Genomic DNA, 18,655 nt, shown 5'->3' with positions numbered 1-18,655 from the left:
TCCAAGAGAGATTTACAGTCTAACCTGGCACTTACGGATCAAATCCGATACATGAACATTGATTTCATCACTTAATTCCAAAAGTCTGTAAAATCTGGGCACTCTGAGCAAAAATCTGGGCACAATCTGTGTCTGACCAATATCTGGAAGAAGGGTCAAAAGTCTTGGTTTTACAGACAAATCTGGGCACTTGGCAACCCAGTTCATATGCCAAATGATAAACAGCACGAAGAGAAACGTCAAACTTTCCAAAATAGCTTTGCATCATTGACCCAGTGGCAGTCGTCCGAGTTGAAAGCATCGAAGCGATTGGATTGTTAAAGTTTCTGTCCGAACAAAGCAACTCATAAATAATTTAGACATTTTATTCTTTCGTGAATTGGTTCTGTGTCAACGAGATTGCGAGAATTAGAAACTATTATCCTGTTAAACGTAGTTGAAATATCGAAAAATCAATAATGTCTACGGTAGGTATAATTTCTGAACGCCGTGCTACCAAGCTGAAAAATGATAGATACAGCCAGGTCGATTACCGATTGTATTAATACAATTGTCACTCAATGGGATCGTTAGCTCCTGATTAGATTAGATTAAGACCTGTGCGGTGTGGCTGCTGGAAACGGGAGAAGTCAAATCTTTTGAGCAAATATGTCTATTCAAATTATAACAGCAATGATTAAAAGAGAAATTCTCATATGATAGCATTCTATTTTCTTTTTTTTTTTAAGCCGACCCACGAATTCAATGTTGAAATGACTTGTACCGGCTGTTCCGGTGCCGTGGAACGAGTACTCGGCAAACTCAAAGGTAAGCAAATATCAAACAGGTTGTTTGTCTGGCGACTTAGTTTATGTGGCCTGTTCCACTTTTTTAACTCTCTGACTTCGAATCATAATTATTGAACATTCTTAATGTTAGCAAATATTCTAAATTTTTAGTCGATTTAATATTTTTTTATAAAATTGTGTCTACCTTTTTATAATTTAACAGAAAAAGTCGAAAAGGTTGAAATCGATCTGGACAACAAAAAAGTGTTCGTTACCTCGAATCTATCGGCAGATGAGCTACTGGAAACGATCAAGAAAACTGGAAAAGAAACCAGCTACGTAGGACTCAAAGCTTAGAGAAGGAGGAATCTAATAAGGAAACAAATGTTACCAGTGCAATGTGGAATCCATAAAGCAAAAAAGAGAGGAAAATTGAACCAAACCCGCTCAGGGATGCTTTCTCAAATTCTGTTTCCAACTGATTCGCTAGGCCCTGTGTGTTATCCTTTTTGTTTTATTGTAGCTTCTATTAAAATATATTTTTTGATCAGAAAGTATTTGCAGTATGTACATTTGTTTAGCCATGTAGATGTGGTTCCCATTAAACTTTTTCATTTGGAAGTCATTTGAAAAAAAAAAACATCCACAATGCCAAACATCATTCGACAATGGAGATTATATACTGTGCGAGTATTGTTAAGTGAAAATGCGAGCAAATAGAAATAAAAGGTTCTGAATTTTTATACAATCTAAAACTATCACATTATGGATATAGAATTGATCAAGTAAACTTAAAAGAAAGCCACCGTTTTCAAGTCTTCCATCTTCGCATTCAATTCCGATTAAGCACAACATCTTCGAGCATTGAGACCCGTCTTTCGAGCTTGGTCAGCGAACTTTGGACTTTCTTCAACAGACACATGAAATTATGTTCATTATTTCCAAATCCATTTTCATCGGTGACATTTCGATTGTGATATCCATGCGTAAGATTACTCTCCGATAGGCGTCGAGTGGGAACTTGATTTTTGCGAAGTCTTATGACTATTTCCTTGGAGCGTAAAAATGATACGAATAAAAACTTTAGTCGATGAAAAATAAAATGCTTAAAGCTAAAGTCTTTTCAATCCAATCAATCAGTGAGACATAAATACGAATATAGATATAGGACACAAAAAGGGAAATCAATCGCAAACCTCTACGGCATCTGTAAGGTGGAAGTTTTCCGTTTGCCGTGCGTCTACGACTATGCTGGTGTCTTTGATGTGGTTGTTTTCCTTGTTCGTGAATCGACCCAGAACTTCTTCGTCCTCATCGGTAGTCGGAGCTCCCGTTTCGTAGCTTAGCTTTTTGCAGAATGTGGAATCATTCGTCGGCTTTTGCTGACTATTTCGTTGCTGAAGTTGCAGAATCTCACTACTATTAGATTCGGTCAATATGGAGCTCTCTGATTGTGCTGCGAAGTTAGCTTTCCATAGCATAATCTGTGTAAAATAAGACAGCTATTAGTTTGAATTAAGACATCATTTCAGCTCTACTCACCTGAGTGCAAGCCGTGGTAAAAAGTTGTCCATCATTGGAAAATTTGACCGCCTGCACCGGACCCGTGTGTCCTGTCAGGGTATAGATGTGACGTCCCTCAAGCAAATCGATTATCTTAACCGCTTCGCTTCCCGTTATCAGATAATGACCAGAAGCATGGAAGTCCAATGAGTTAATAGGATCGTCAAAAATTCTATAATATTGAATTAGCTTCCGAATCCTAATATCATAAATCTTAACGCGGGCATTATCCAAACCAATGGCAACAAGCGATCCATCCGGGTGCCATGCCACCTTATTTCCGGCTCCTTTCTGATCCACGAACGTATGCACACAGCTGCCAGAGTTGGGATCAAACAGTTTCAGTGCTTTGTCGTCGCCACAGGAAGCGATCAGTTTGTCGTCTGGAGAAAACCGGGCACAACGAACCCAATTGGTGTGTCCGGTGAAAGAAGATACAAAGTGCTTCCTTGAAATTCTCCAGAGTTTAACTGATTTGTCATCGGAAGCCGTGACCAACTTTTTCCCATTTGAATTGAAATGCACCGATCGTATGTTGGACGTGTGCGCTCGAAAATCGTCGCAGTTGCCCACCAATGAGGGTATCCAGATCTTCACGGTCCGATCCTTGGAAGCAGATGCCACAATTCTTCCATCCGGGGACCAACAGATGTCGTTGACGATATCCGAGTGAGCTTCGAAGCGCATACATCGCACCTGTTCATTGACGTTCCAAACGATGGCTGTGCTGTCGCTGGAACTCGTCACAAACCTAGTTCCATCCGGATTGAAAGAAATTCCCGTTACCTTACCACGGTGCCCTTTCAGATGTCGCAGCAGTACAGGATCTGAAGCCATTTTCGTTGATCCGTTGAAACAAACTGTTTGCAAAAAAAAATTACATTAAAATAACGGTAGCTTTAAGTATGGAAAAAAAATCAAGGCTTACTATTGAGATATCTATTTAAAATTTAATAAAACGCACTTACTTGTGATTAATTTAATATTTTTCTTTGATTTTTCAACTTTCGAAATACAGGAAACACTCGACCGTTCTTCCAATTTAACGTTTCTGTTGTTTGTGTGGTTCCAATCAACTGTGGTAAATTTGAAATGGCGACTGGAAAGGGTTCGGCTGTTTACTCCGACAGCAAATAAACCGAATGGAGAATACACGCTCAGAAAATTTAACGCTCGGATTAAATTACAAGAAAATTTAGTTATTTTAACGATGATGTAACGGCGATTTTCGGATCTCCGAGAGATGATCTACCTTTTTTGCAGCAGTACAATAACAGACAGCTCAACTGTAAATTTATTATAGAATGGGTAAACTTGAATTGCGTAACCTTGCTTATTTCAAATCCAATACTTACAAATTTATTAGTAGAACCTCTTTTCTTCTTTGATTTGCGATATCGTGTTTCTGACCGTGGACTACTTAAATCTTGCGTTTGATTAAACTTTTTCTTGACTGCCTAATAATCGACCTAATTGCAATTGTAACGTTATATGAGATTTTTGATTTCCAAATTAGTTTTAATTGAACTTACATACGATGTTCGCTCTATCGTTTATGCCAACTATGCGCAACAATTTGAGACAATCTTCTCAAAGATTGCTACTACTAATGATTTTCCGATCGATTGACCGGATTTGAGGTTAGTTTATTTTCTGTTGATGGTGTCTTGTAATCTAGAAATTTTATAATTACTTTCTTTTTCAGGTGTACAACTAAAACGGCATTTACTTACAGCAGCTGAACTACGGGTGTAACTACAACAGCCTTGGGCCAACAGGTAGCCAACAATTCGTCCGAATTTAGTAGCTCTACTACGCCGCATTAATCGACAACCTAAAGCAAAGTGCATGACTACATCAGTACTGTAGTGACCGGACGACTAATATTTCATATTAAAGAACCGCGTAAGAAAACCGTATTCCGAAAAACGCATGTTTCCGTATCAAACATCGTTTCTTAACTGACTTTTTCTCCAGACGCTCACACTCACATGATGTTTCCCAAAGCTGGAGATATCATCAATACATTCGCAATTCAACTCTCGATTCTCTTTTTCACTCACGAGAACGGTGGAGTGCGTTCACAAAATCGCTACACTGTCAATCTATATGAAGCTTCACGGTCAATCTATTTGACATACACATTCATACATATTTCGTCATTTACATAAATACTTAATCCACATACCAATCCTAATCCCTACATCCGCCTCCTTGCCTACTCTTAAATAAATTACATTAATTGGAAACTGAATCTTTACAGGTATGAGGATCAACATTTTCAAAAATAGAAGTATTTCTGTTAGTTAGTATGTACTTATTCTATTAATAATTTTAAAAAATTATAAAACTCATTTAATTTATCCGGCATAAAACTCATGTCATTTTACGAATCGGTTATTTATAAATTTCGTACATCATCGAAAATATCTTGATTGTAAATTGCAATCATCTTAGCATGATGGCTTTTTACTTGAATTTCTTTTTTTAATAGGTAGTTTCTACTTTTATAGAAAGTTGATCAAGTTTTTCTTTTAAATTTCTCACTTTTTTCATAGTTTTTGAAATTTTTTGAATTTTTCAACTTTTTTTTCATTTTGACTTCTATTCGCCTTCTCGAATAATTTTTCAACTAATCATATCATCATTTTTATTCAGTATTATTTCAAATGTTTTTCGTACTGATAATTTGCCATCATTATTTTCAAAAGTAGAGGCTGGTCTGGTTTGTGAAATGCGATTGCTCCCAAGGTTTTATTTCACTTTTCTTATCTTTATTTCTTCATCATAATTATCATTAAACTAATTTTTCTCTCGTACATTTAGATTACTGGTTTTTTTCTTCTAGGCATTGAAAAATCTTTTTTTTGACTCGTTTCTAAATCTCTGCATTGATTTTGAACATGTAATTTCCCGTTCCAAAACCTCCTGTTTTAACCAGAATAGTCAAAAAAATATTTAAAAATAACAATTCACATAATTTTTAGCAAAGTATCTTAAAAATTATTTCATTTTGCATTTGAAGAATATTTTTATAATTCTTGGTTTCAAATTTTACTTTTCCGCCACCATCAATGCAATATGGCTTATCTTTACTAACATTTTAAATATTATTTCTATCAAGAACTTCCACATAACAATATTCTTATTCAGGTTGTTTCAAATATAAACATTTATTCGCATTTTCATTATTATTTCCCTTTTTTCTAACGTTAGTAAATTTTCTTAAAAATGCCATTGCTTTTAAGATATTTTAAAAGTATTTTTTAGCTTATCTTTCTTAAAATTTTTCATTCATAGTAATTAGATATCTATTGTTATGTTTTTCGTCAATTTTCTGAAAACTGTATTTGAATTGTTTATTTTATCCTACTAATTAATGTTTTAATAACTCATCAAAAAATTAGTTTTGATCCGTTTATATCTATCCTGATTTTCCAATATACAAAGTTTTTGAAACTTTTAGCTTCCAAATGTCTTTCCAAAACGAATGAATAATTGTGTTCTTTTCTGTTTTTATTTCTGTACAATGTTTTAAAGTTATTTTTGAGTGCATCAGAACTTAAAAAAAACTACTCCAGTTTTAATTTTTTAACTGGATTTCGAACGTCATTACACACCATCTCTTCATTTGTACGTATTTTTTAAAACAACATTTGTTTAACCAATCGAAATATTTGCTAGAATTCGAATTAAAATCAACTAACGCAACTATCTTCTCTGATTCGTCTCTACGGACATATTATAATTAGCAGCGGGCGTCAGTTTTCTATCACTAGAAGAACTCACCAATACACATATTCAAGGAGAAATTTTTCTATTTTATCGCTCTGTGTTGCGCAATAATTTCCCTGTAAAAATTTGCGTGCGTGTGAATTGTCGTCCAAAGCTTCGATTGTGGGGAGAATCACAATTTTATAAATTTATTTGATTGTAATATTTATTAAGAATTTTGTCAATTCATATTAAAGTTCATGTTTAAAACGCCAATATTCTCCACGTAGTCACGTTCAACAGTATTTACAACCTTTTAACATTTGTTCTGCATAATTTCAAAAAGAATTTATAATGTTCTGAACAAGTTGTTTTTCCTCAACAGTGTTGTTGTGTTTTCTTTAAGCCATTCTAAACACTCATATTAAATCATTTTCCGTAAAGAAAGATTAGCTGATCCTTCATCACGTTCCTTTTAAAACTCTTAAAAATTAAAAATAAACTTATGTTATAATGTTTTTCATTAGCCAGGCTTTTTCTAAAAATGAAACCCATTCAATGTTTGGGCTACATTCACTAGTTTTTTAAATTTTTTTAATAGTCAACGAAATTTATTCCCAAAATTTATATCTTCTTACTGTGTCTAAACTTTCATGGACAGAGCTTCTTCCATTTATGTTTTGCAATAACAAAAATCTTTGAATAACCACTCTAAACCTTTATCCGGCGTGCATGTATATGTATGTTTCGTTGTTTTATAAACCATCGAAAATACGTTTTTTACTGTGTAACTGTGTTTACTGTGTAACTTATGTCATTCTTTGCCAGCTTCATTCATTATTCGTTAACTTCATTAAAAAACAATTTATTTCTTACTGTGTCTGAACCTTTTCCGGCAGAACTTCTTCAATTTTTCGTTCTTCTAAAAATAGTCCATTTAAATTTGTTTCTTAGGCATCTTCCATTTTTTGATTTCCTAAAATAATTTACCAAAAATTTGATTTTTTAAACTGTATTTTTTTATCTTTTGTCGGTAGATTCCTTTGTTTCTCGTTTTCACAAGTTGAATAATTTATTTTTTTTTTACTTCTCCGACATGTCCTCGGTAAAGCTTCTTTCATTCTTCGTTGTTTTTCCTCAATTTGTCTAGCTTTTCATTGGCACAGCTTTGGCTTATTTCGTTTTGTTTCCGTAAAAAAAATATTTCGAACTGTGTCTGACCTTCCGTCTACAGGCGTTCTTCATTTTCCGTTTTCTTCCAAAAAAATGCAATGAAAATAATATTTTCCTACTGTATCTAACCTTCTTTCGGTAGACCTTCTTTAATTTTTCGTTTTCTTCCAAGAAAGTCCTTCTATAATGTCTTTTTTTTTTCTTACTGTGTCTTACCTTTCGTAGGTAGATCTCCATTTTTCGTTTTTTTAAAGAAATTCCTTCTTAATGTTCGACCTTTCGTCGACAGATATTCTTTCATTAACCATTTCTTCAAAAAGTATCAATTTAAAATTTGATTTTCTTTCTGTGTCTAACCTTGTAACGGCAGAGCTTCTTTCTCTCTCTGATCTTTCATCGGTAAAGCTTTTTCTCATTCTTCGTTTCCTTCAAAAACAATCCTTTTAAAAAAATTTTTTCTCTTTACTTACTATTTCTTACCATTCGTCGGCAGAGCTTCATTTTTCTTTTCTGTAATAAACAATTTTTCGTACTGGATATTACCTTCCGTGGGCAGACATTCTTTTATTTTTACAGGAATTCAACCCGTTAAGATCATTCTTCCGTGTACAGACATTCTTTATATTTCCGTTTTATTAAAAAAAATCCATTGAAAATTGTGTCTAACCTTCCATCGGCAGAGCTTCTTCCATTTTTCGTTTCCTTAAAAAAAATCCATTCCATATAACTTTGTCTTACCTTTCGTCGGCAGAGCTTCATATTTCGTTAACTTAAAAATTAATCCATTTAAAAATTGTCTATCGGCAGAACTTCTCTCAATTTTCGTATTTTTTTCAACAAAAAAAATCCATTAAAACTGGTTTTTCTTACTCGCTCCAACCTTTCAGCGGCAGAGCTTCTTTCGTTTTTCGTTTTCATAAAAAACATCAATTTCTTCTATCTTTGTTTTACCTTTCGTCGGCAGAGCTTCATTTTTTGTTTACATCAAGAAATCCATTTAAAAATATTTTATTTTTTATTTTTTTATTTGTCTGACCTTCCATCGGCAGAACTTCTCTCAATTTTCGTTTTTTTTTTCAACAAAAAAATCCATTGAAAATTGGTTTTACTTACTCGTTTCAACCTTTCAGCGGCAGAGCTTCTTTCATTGTTCGTTTTCATAAAAAAATCCGTACCATCTAACTTTGTCTTACCTTTCGTCGGCAGAGCTTCATATTTTGTTTACTTCATAAAAATCCATTAAAATTTGTATTTTTATTTTTTTTACTTTGTCTGACCTTCCATCGGCAGAACTTATCTCAATTTTCGTTTTTTTTTTCAACAAAAAAATCCATTCAAAATTTGTTTCACTTACTCGCTCCAACCTTTCAGCGGTAGAGCTTCTTTCATTTTTCGTTTTCATTAAAAAATCCATTCCTTCTAACTTTGTCTTACCTTTCGTCGGCAGAGCTTCATATTGTTCATAAAAATCCATTTGAAAATTGTATTTTTATTTTTTACTTTGTCTGACCTTCCATCGGCAGAACTTCTCTCAATTTTCGTTTTTTCCAAAAAAAATCCACTGAGAATTTGTTTTACTTACTCGCTCCAACTTTTCAGCGGTAGAGCTTCTTTCATTTTTCGTTTTCATTACAAAAATCCGTTCCTTCTAACTTTGTCTTACCTTCCGTCGGCAGAGCTTCATATTTCGTTTACTTTAAAAAATCCATTTAAAACTTATATTTTTATTTTTTACTTTGTCTGATCTTCCATCGGCAGAACTTATCTCAATTTTCGGTTTTTTTTTTCAACAAAAAAATCCATTAAAAATTTGTTTCACTTACTCGCTCCAACCTTTCAGCGGTAGAGCTTCTTTCATTTTTCGTTTTCATTAAAAAAAATCCGTTCCTTCTAACTTTGTCCTACCTTCCGTCGGCAGAGCTTCATTTTTCGTTTACTTAAAAAAAACCCTTTAAAATTTATATTTTTTTAATTTTTACATTGTCTAACCTTCCATCGGCAGAACTTTTCTCAACTTTCGTTTTTTTTTTAACACAAAATCCATTTAAAATTTCATTTACTTACTTATATCCACCTTGCAGCGGCAGGGCTTCTTTCATTTTTCGTTTTCTTGAAAAAAAGATCCATCCAAATTTTGTATTCTTCCTAACTGTATTTCACCTTACATCGGCAAAGCTTCTTGCATTAAGAAAAATAGTCAATCGAGAAATTTTGTTTGATTACTTTTTCGAACCATTCATCGGCAAAGCTTTTTCATTGTTATTTTACTTAGAAAAATCTTTATATTTCGTTGGCAGAATTACCTTTCATTTCCGGTTCATTAAAAGGAAAACCATTTTTTCAAAAACTTTCATTCAAAATTTATGTTTTGCTTCATCACTTTGTCTGCCCTCGGCAGCAGAACTTCAAACAATTTTCATGATCTTTGTTTCATTTTAATGTTAAAATTTTTCATCGTATTTCATAAAGCATTTTTGAAAGAATTCTTGGTTTACTACATTATCATGATTTAAAAAATAATGCATGACTTTACGTTCAATGTCAGAAAACTAAAAAAAACTTTTCTAATCTAGTTTTTCACAATCATGCAAATCCACTGTTAATTCCAATCTGTTTTCGTAAAAAAACTAAATCAATTTTCATTCCACTTTCAACCGCCTCAAATAGTTTTGATTTTTCAATTTGAGCACAATTTGAACTTACCTAAACCTGAATAATCCAGGTTCCATCCATCCATTCAGTATTCATTTCAATATGAAATTTTTGCCTTTCTTTTTTCAAACTAATTCACTTTGTTTGCCCAAACAACTTCGCCACAATTATCTTCAAACTACATATTGATTACACTAAACTAGGAGCGTTACTGCGCCATTGTAGTGACCGGACGACTAATATTTCATATTAAAGAACCGCGTAAGAAAACCGTATTCCGAAAAACGCATGTTTCCGTATCAAACATCGTTTCTTAACTGACTTTTTCTCCAGACGCTCACACTCACATGATGTTTCCCAAAGCTGGAGATATCATCAATACATTCGCAATTCAACTCTCGATTCTCTTTTTCACTCACGAGAACGGTGGAGTGCGTTCACAAAATCGCTACACTGTCAATCTATATGAAGCTTCACGGTCAATCTATTTGACATACACATTCATACATATTTCGTCATTTACATAAATACTTAATCCACATACCAATCCTAATCCCTACAAGTACTTGATTTGAATTTCATCATTTATCGAACTAGTGGTTATAAGTACATACCCCAATTGTATGGCTTAAATAAACGGGCACTTCCTTGAATTTTAACTAACGTGTTATAATTTTGTGCTGAATATTTGCGGAACTAAATTCCTAACCAGGTGGTTTTCCATCAACAACTTTCCTTAATCTTCTTCCTACTTCTCTTTTTTATTTTAGCAATTTCCTCTCTGTTCCTGCCTTTGTAGTATGGGTAATTTGATTTGACATCTGACCACTATGGGCCGCGTCAACACCCCCCACACGTAACTCCGGTAAATCTCTAGATTTTCCGGTTTTACCCTTTTCTTCAATACCTAGCTCCAACACTGCAAGGTTAATTACACTTCGTCGGTTTACCCCTTTGGCAGTTCTGATCAAAGCCTGTCGAACCTTCCCGTCACGTCCTTCGAATATTTCGTCGACAATTCCTCGAACCCACTGGTTCCGGTCCCTTCCAGTCACTACAAATACCAGATCGTCTTTCTTGATGTTTCTTTGTTCTTGGAACCACTTCGTACGCCGATTAATTGATGGTAAGTATTCTTTCAACCAACGTTGCCAAGCTCTATCCGCTAAGAACTGTGATCTCTGAAAAATGTTTCTTAACGCATCAGCTAGTTCTGTCTCAGTTTTGGGTTGAAATTCTTCCGCTTTAACAGTCCTCAGGAAATGGTTTGGGGTTAACGATTCGTCCTCCATAACATCCTGGGATTTGTACGTCAGGGGTCGTAAATTAATCATATCTTGGACTTCGGATAGAGTAGTCCAGAGGATCTCATCCGTTAGCTTCCTTCCATCGTCCAATGCTTTCATAGCTTCCTTTACTGAGCGCACCATCCTTTCCCAGATGCCACCCATGTGGGGGGTTCCTGGGGGGTTGAAATGCCACTTTGTTCGAGGAGTGGTCATAGCTTCAGCACATTCGTAGTAAATCTGTTTCTGCATCTCATTCCAGGCTCCCGTGAAGTTCGTGCCATTGTCGGAAAAGATGTCTGAGGGTACTCCTTGTTTGCATACGAATCTACGTATTGCCATAAGGCACGATGGTGTAGATAAGGTGTAAACTACTTCTAGGTGTATCGCTCTAATAGATAAACACGTAAAAACAGCGACCCATCTTTTCTCCTTGCGCCGACCCACCGTTACTTCAAGCGGGCCTAAGTAATCCACACCGACAGCTTGAAATGGTCCCAATTGAGGGGTTACGCGTTGTATAGGTAACGGTGCCATCATCGGAGCTCGTGGAACACAACGGTGAACTTTGCACCAAACACAACTTTTGGCTACCGTTCGAATCACGCCGCGTAATCCTATGATGTAAAATTTTTGTTGCACTTCGTTGAACACCGTCTCGCGGTTGCCATGTCCTAACAGTTCGTGATAATGTTGAATAATTCGCAAAGTTATAATGTGATCACGGGGCAGAATTATAGGGTGACGTTTGTCAAATGGTAGGTGTTCGGCTTTCTCCATCCTGCCTTTAACTCGTAGAACTCCCTTTTCATCTACGATGGGTGTAAGCTTGAACAGTTTGCTGCTTGTTGGTAAAGGATATCTTGTTTCGTTGCGACCACTTTCTGTAAATTTTGATAATCTGCGAATTTCATCAGGAAAGCCATCGTTTTGAGCTTGCTTCCATAAGATAGAATCAGCTCTTTGGAGCTCTTCGCTTTGAAGAGGACATTTCACTTTTTTACATTTAATCTGTAGTTTCAGTACTTGCGATTCTTTCAACTTGGCACAGAACAACGGCTCTCCATTTTTTTTTCTTTTTAGATTGTCAATGTACCTGATAACTGTAGCAGTTACTCGTGAAATTCGATTCCAAGTTGACATATTAGTCACTGGAATGAGTGGAAGTCGTGGGGCACCATCATGATGGAGTAAAACACATGGTTTTATTTCTTCCGGGGTGTTACTGGGTGAGTTGATTTGTTCTGGCCAGCGGCTTTCTGGTTCATACAAAAATGCGGGTCCTCGATACCAAGCGCCGTCCATGTCCAAGGGAGATCCCGTTCCCCATTTAGTGAGGATGTCAGCGATGTTCTGCTTACTGGGAACCCATCGCCAGTCTGATGTATTTGTAAGGTCCTGTACTTCAGCGATACGGAATGACACGAACTGTTGATAGTTACGGGCTTCAGATCGAATCCAGCTGAGTACGGTTCGGGAATCCGTCCACAGGGTACATTTTCCAACCTTCAGTCGATGATTTTGCTGAACCGTTTTCATCAACTTTGCTCCACGGACTGCTGCCATGAGCTCCAGGCGCGGCACCGATATTCGCTTCAGTGGGGCCACTTTTGCGCTCGACATCACCAATGAAACCTTCACACCATTGGCCCATTTTACGCGGAAGTAGACTGCACAGCCATAAGCATACTCACTGGCATCTGTGAATACATGCATTTCCAGTGATTCAATTTCTTTTGAATGTAAATTTCCGAGGTAACATCGATCAATACGAAGGCTTTCCACTTGAGACATTATTTCGGTCCATTTTTTCCATTTATCAAAAGAGTTGTCATCTATGGCTTCATCCCACTCACATCCAGTCCTCCACAAGTCCTGGATTAACATCTTGCCTAGAATTGTGAAGGGAGAAAGAAGCCCTAGCGGATCAAAAAATCCCATAACACAACTCAGGACAATCCGTTTTGTCGGTCGTGAGTTCCCACTTAAATACTGTCGAACTTCATCACGATGCGCAGTGGAAAAGCAGAAAACGTCATCGTGGGGGTTCCAAATGATTCCTAACACCCGTTCAGTGTCTGTTTCTTTACACTTGTTGAATTTGATAGCCTGTTCCTCATTGGGTTCTCCCAAATTTAAAAGCATTTCTTCAGAATTCGAAACCCAGTTTCGAATTTCGAATCCTCCTCTGGCATGAATATCTCGCACTTGGGTGGCTAATCCGACCGCTTGATCCAGCGTATCCACGCTGTCATAATAGTCGTCAACGTAGTGGTTTTCAACTATCGCAGCAGCAGCCTCAGCATATTCCGTTGCATACTCACGCGCATTCAAGTTTTTGATATACTGGGCAGAGCATGGGGAGCATGTTGCCCCAAAAGTGGCCACATCCATGATATAGATCGTCGGTGGCTTCGAACGATCTTCCCGGAAAAGAAACCGTTGTACCTGTTTGTCTTCTGCCCTAATTTGGATTTGATGGTACATCTCCCGAATATCTGCACCAAAGGCTAAACGTCGTTCTCGGAAGCGACTGATGACAGACGGCAGAGACACCGTCATATCCGGACCCTTCATCAATTGGGAATTGAGCGAAATTCCTTTAACGGTTGCCGCCGCATCCCAAACCAGACGAACTTTATTGGGCTTATTTCGATTTAAAACCACGTTTAATGGTAGGTACCACGTTTTGCTGGCATTGGCTACCGAAAGTTCTTCCGCTGTCGCTATGTGCGCGTATCCCTTCTGCAAGTATTGCTCAATTTGTGTGCGAACATTTGAGAACAATTGTGGTTTATTTGCGAGTCTTCGTTCTAGTTCTTCCATTCGCCTCAATGCCATTCCATAACCATCAGGGAACCAAGGATCATCTGTTCTCCAAAGTAAGCCTGTTTCGAATCGGTTACCGATTCGTACGGTGGTTGCTTCCATGATTTTACGAGCTCTTTGTTCCTCCTTTGATTCAGGCGAAACCGAACTAAGGTTCTCTTCCACCGAGTATTGGAATTTTAACAGGTTGTAGATTTCTTGGTTGGTAGGTTGTACATGAACCCCAACATATCCACTCGAGGTGGTAAACGGTGACTCCTTAACTGGACCATACACTGACCAACCTAATTTCGAACGTACGCCTATTGGTTCACCAATATTCCCCACCTTCGTTTCTAATGGTGCTATAATCTCCAAGTTATTGAGTCCGATTAAGAGTCCGGGTCGCTCGGCTTGGTAAGACTGAACTGGTACTTCGGCGAGGAAAGGATATTGCTGTTTAAGTTCTTTAGTATCTAGAACTTGCATTGGGAGGAGGAGCTGCGAAACTGTTCGAACATTCCTTAGCTGCCATCGATGATCGTTAGTCCCTGACGATATTTCGACGTCCGCTCTGATGGAGTCCTTTTCGGTGCGCGACACGTCTGCTGTCCATTTGATGGTTAACGGATCCGACTCACCTACTAGATTCAGTTTTGCTGCCAGTGAGTTTTCGATCAACGTAACTGATGCGCCTTCGTCGAGAAAGGCAAGAGTACTCACAACTTTATCCGCAAAGTAAAGACTGACAGGTATCATGCGAAACATAATACTGGAGGAATCAGGGAAGTGCGTGTTTAGAGATACAGTTGGGCAGGTTGATGGGTGGAGGAGTGTATGATGACGATCGCGACATCCAGCAACGTCACATTTTATTCGGTGGAATCTGCATGGCAGCCGTCCATGCTCATTCAGGCAAATATGGCACAGTTTCCACTTCTCCGCAAGGTCAAAACGCTGCTCCTCAGACATTTTCTTGAATTCATCGCAGAAGCGTAGACGATGATCCGTACGCCCACATGCTTTACATGGTTTTTGTGCTGTGAGTGTTTGTCGTTCTTCAACGCTGTGAGTGAAAACTACTCTTTCCTTGGTTCTTGGTTTTTGAGAATCTAGTACGGATTCTACATCGACATTTGTTTCGCAAATTTCAGACACAATTTTAGAAATGAATTTTGCAAATGTGCGTAGATTCACGGTGGATTTTCTCCTTTTATACCGTACCCACTCTCGTTTGTTTATTGCCGGCAATTTGTTTACAAGATCCTGGATCAAAGTAGGGTTGATCAAGTGCGCATACAAACCAGATGCTTCCAAGTGACTGCAAAGCTGTTCTACCGCATTTCCGAACGGAATATAAGTCGTTAACTTTTCTGCTTTTGGAGATTCCAATTTACGTACTTTGTCGATGTAGTGTTGCAACAGGATCTCCGGACGACCGTATAATTTGCGTAATTTTTTGATGACTTTGGGTACAGATTTAGGATACAGCAGGAGTCCACGTACATTTTCCAAGGCCGGTCCTGTTAGGCTTTCCTGGAGGCGAACTAAGTTTTCGATGTTATTGTAACCGCACGCCTCTGTAGAGGATGTGTAGCTGCTCAGAAAAAGTGGCCATTCTTCCGGCTTTCCTGAGAAAGGTGGAAGTCTTCGATTGATTCCATTGCGTGCCGTCAATTGTGCTTTTGAAGGTCTAGTTTGATTCCCTTGTAAAGCAGCCTTTGAACTAGTTGATGAACATGACGATGAACTATCGGTGAAATCAGAGAGGGAGCTACTCGAGGAACTATCAGTCGAGCTAGCTTCCGAATCCAATACTGTAGTTTTCTTAGTGTAGTTTCTACTCTTCAGTGACTCACCAGGTGCTTTCCAGCATTGTTGATCAAGTTGGCGTAAAGGAGTCGAAGTTTTACCACGAGTACCCTTTGGCAGCACAGTTTGAGATTGCAAGCTGAATTCTGCTAATTCTTTATCAAGAGCGTCCATTTTAGATTGATAAGATTCGCGCATAGCTTTGAGTTTTTGTAAATGCATTCGCTTGTCTTCCAAAGCCCTTTCAAACATCTGTTGTTCCAACTTGATTTGCCTCTCACGTATTTCTGTTTCGATGCCATACTGCTTTGCCAATGATTCAATTTCCAAATCTTGTTTTTCGAACGCTTGCCTTCTTTCCACATCGAGTTTCTCTTTTCTAATCTGTTGGTTTTCGTCCCGAGTAACAATTGTTTCATCCTTATTATCGCTGAGGAGATTTGGCCGTTGTTCAGATGTCGTGCTCGACTTATCTGAGCCATCGGTTTTCTTCGTAGCGCCTTTACGACCGGCTTCTTGCTTCTTCTGATACTTGGCGTACAACTGCTGACAAGCTTCGGACGGACAGAACCATTTCTTCTGTTTTTTGACCTCGTCCGTGACTCCAACGCAACGGTAGTGGAACCACCCTGCACAACCGTTGCATCCGACCATTCCTTCATCTTGTGTGGATACTTGACCACACGACTCGCAAGGGGTTGATGTAAAATCCTGTTTTCCACACGATGCCATTTCGAAGGTTTGATCCGTTTATCCGATAATAAATTTTTGAGAAATGTAACGGCGATTTTCGGATCTCCGAGAGATGATCTACCTTTTTTGCAGCAGTACAATAACAGACAGCTCAACTGTAAATTTATTATAGAATGGGTAAACTTGAATTGCGTAACCTTGCTTATTTCAAATCCAATACTTACAAATTTATTAGTAGAACCTCTTTTCTTCTTTGATTTGCGATATCGTGTTTCTGACCGTGGACTACTTAAATCTTGCGTTTGATTAAACTTTTTCTTGACTGCCTAATAATCGACCTAATTGCAATTGTAACGTTATATGAGATTTTTGATTTCCAAATTAGTTTTAATTGAACTTACATACGATGTTCGCTCTATCGTTTATGCCAACTTTATTTTTTTTTTTTTTTTTAATCATAGGTTTGTTTATTAAGGCATTTTACTTTTTATAAAGTTTCGTTTTGCCGAGTGTATCACTTTATTAATCTATGTTAGTAGAAGGGGGAGCCGTAATAGTCGCGGCGACTCAACTGTTAGTTGTATTCTAATTTGGGGGTTGGGAAGGGGAGCGTTTAGGGTTCACTATCGGAAACATTTCTCCATCTGGGCTCGGTGGTGGCTTCATGTAGCTGTGGATGCATGAGCTACTTCAGATTGTCGTCTTCCTGACCAGACTTCTGGTGGAGTTTGTGGAACCCATTGGACGGTAGGTTACTCTATTGAATAGATGAAATGAACATTAATAGGGTACATATACAGGTGAAAAGCCACGAAGGAAGGAAGACTAAACGACCAAGTCAGACATTTTAAGATATTTGTAGATAGGGTACAAATATTCAAGATCAAGTTTTGCCAAGATGTCTCGAATTGGAACACCAGGTGGTTTACGTCGGGCCCTAAGGGTATCCAGTAGCCAAGCCCTCGATCGATCAAACCGTTCACACGTCCACACAACATGATCAATGTCGTGGTAGCCATCCCCACAAACACAAACATTGCTTGTAGCTAGTTGTATACGAAACAAATGCGCGTCAAGCCGGCAGTGATTTGACATGAGCCGAGAAACCACGCGAATGAAATCGCGACTCATGTTAAAATGCTTAAACCATGCCTTCGTCGGAACCTTAGGGATAATCGTATGGAGCCAACGTCCCTTTGTGCCATTGTCCCAGCTAGACTGCCAAGCGTTAATCGCTAAAGTGCGAGGTATTGAAAAATATTCATTGTAAGTTATTATCCTCTCAAAGATTTCACCTTGTAACGCGCCCACCTTAGCCAATGAGTCCGCCTTCTCATTACCTTGTATAAGACAATGAGACGGGATCCAAGCTAAGGTAATCCTATACGAATTTTCGATCAGAGCGCCCAATATCCCTGAAATTTCCTGCAAAAAATGGGAAGAGCGCTTCATCAGTTTCATCGATCGAATTGCTTCAACGGAGCTGAGACTATCCGAATAGATGAAATAGTGGTCTGCAGGCAGTGTGCGAATGTGTTCCAAGGTGCAGTAAATAGCGGCTAGCTCAGCAGTGTAAACGGAGCATGGCTCTCGAAGCTTAAACGAAGCTTCAAAGCCCTCATTATAGACTGCGAAGCCAGTCGCGTTGTCGATTCTAGAACCATCAGTAAAGAACATTTTTATAGGATCAATTTCACGTACTTTTGAAGCAAAGGTTGAAGGAATAATGTTGGGTCGGACGTGATCTGGTATTCCACGGATGTCAGCGGTCATGGACAGATCGAATCTTATCAAGGAACTGCTAATCGGGTAAAAGTGACTCGTGTCCGAATTTAATAAAGAAGGATTTATTTCTAATTGTCTAAAAGATTTATAATTATTTACATATGTTACTTGCGGATTAATATTCATAAGCCTTTCCAAATTTTCTATCACCAAAGGATTCATAGTAACACTTCGAATTAGGAAACGTAGCGATAAATCGAAGAACCGGTTTTTCAACGGCATTACTCCCGCCAGTACTTCGAGACCCATCGTATGTGTCGACTGCATACAACCCATGGCAATACGCAAACAACGATACTGTATTCGTTCTAGTTTAATCAAGTGGGTATCCGCGGCTGACCCAAAGCAAAAGCTTCCATATTCTATGACCGACAGTATCGTTGTTTGGTATAACCTGATGAG

The 18,655-nt window shown here is 37.9% G+C and overlaps 3 protein-coding genes across 4 annotated transcripts; 1 reads left to right on the top strand and 2 right to left on the bottom strand.

Annotated features, from left to right (window-relative positions):
• Positions 1 to 263: 263 nt before the first annotated feature.
• On the top strand, positions 264 to 1,525 carry LOC129745727 (copper transport protein ATOX1). The gene is made up of 3 exons (XM_055739045.1): positions 264 to 467; positions 729 to 807; positions 991 to 1,525. The coding sequence occupies exons 1-3, from the start codon at positions 459 to 461 to the stop codon at positions 1,122 to 1,124; spliced, it is 222 nt and encodes a 73-aa protein (XP_055595020.1). The 5' UTR covers positions 264 to 458; the 3' UTR covers positions 1,125 to 1,525.
• On the bottom strand, positions 1,266 to 3,422 carry LOC129745726 (POC1 centriolar protein homolog). 2 transcript variants are annotated; one of them, XM_055739043.1, is made up of 4 exons: positions 3,299 to 3,422; positions 2,310 to 3,190; positions 1,964 to 2,251; positions 1,266 to 1,818 (listed from the first exon to the last, which is right to left on the bottom strand). In XM_055739043.1, exons 2-4 carry the CDS (start codon positions 3,165 to 3,167, stop codon positions 1,600 to 1,602), a joined length of 1,365 nt encoding a protein of 454 aa, XP_055595018.1. In that variant the 5' UTR covers positions 3,168 to 3,190; positions 3,299 to 3,422; the 3' UTR covers positions 1,266 to 1,599. The 2 variants fall into 2 exon arrangements, with proteins under 2 accessions (XP_055595018.1, XP_055595019.1); XM_055739044.1 differs by having other exon boundaries at positions 1,676 to 2,251.
• A 7,208-nt stretch (positions 3,423 to 10,630) lies between these two features.
• On the bottom strand, positions 10,631 to 16,507 carry LOC129742849 (uncharacterized). The gene has a single exon (XM_055734785.1). It carries the CDS (start codon positions 16,505 to 16,507, stop codon positions 10,631 to 10,633), a length of 5,877 nt encoding a protein of 1,958 aa, XP_055590760.1.
• Positions 16,508 to 18,655: the final 2,148 nt, after the last annotated feature.

This window comes from Uranotaenia lowii, chromosome 2 (genome assembly GCF_029784155.1).
Source record: "Uranotaenia lowii strain MFRU-FL chromosome 2, ASM2978415v1, whole genome shotgun sequence".
Taxonomy (NCBI): domain Eukaryota; kingdom Metazoa; phylum Arthropoda; class Insecta; order Diptera; family Culicidae; genus Uranotaenia; species Uranotaenia lowii.
The sequence above is the reverse complement of the archived record's forward strand: the minus strand, read 5'-3'. Positions and strand labels throughout refer to the sequence as shown.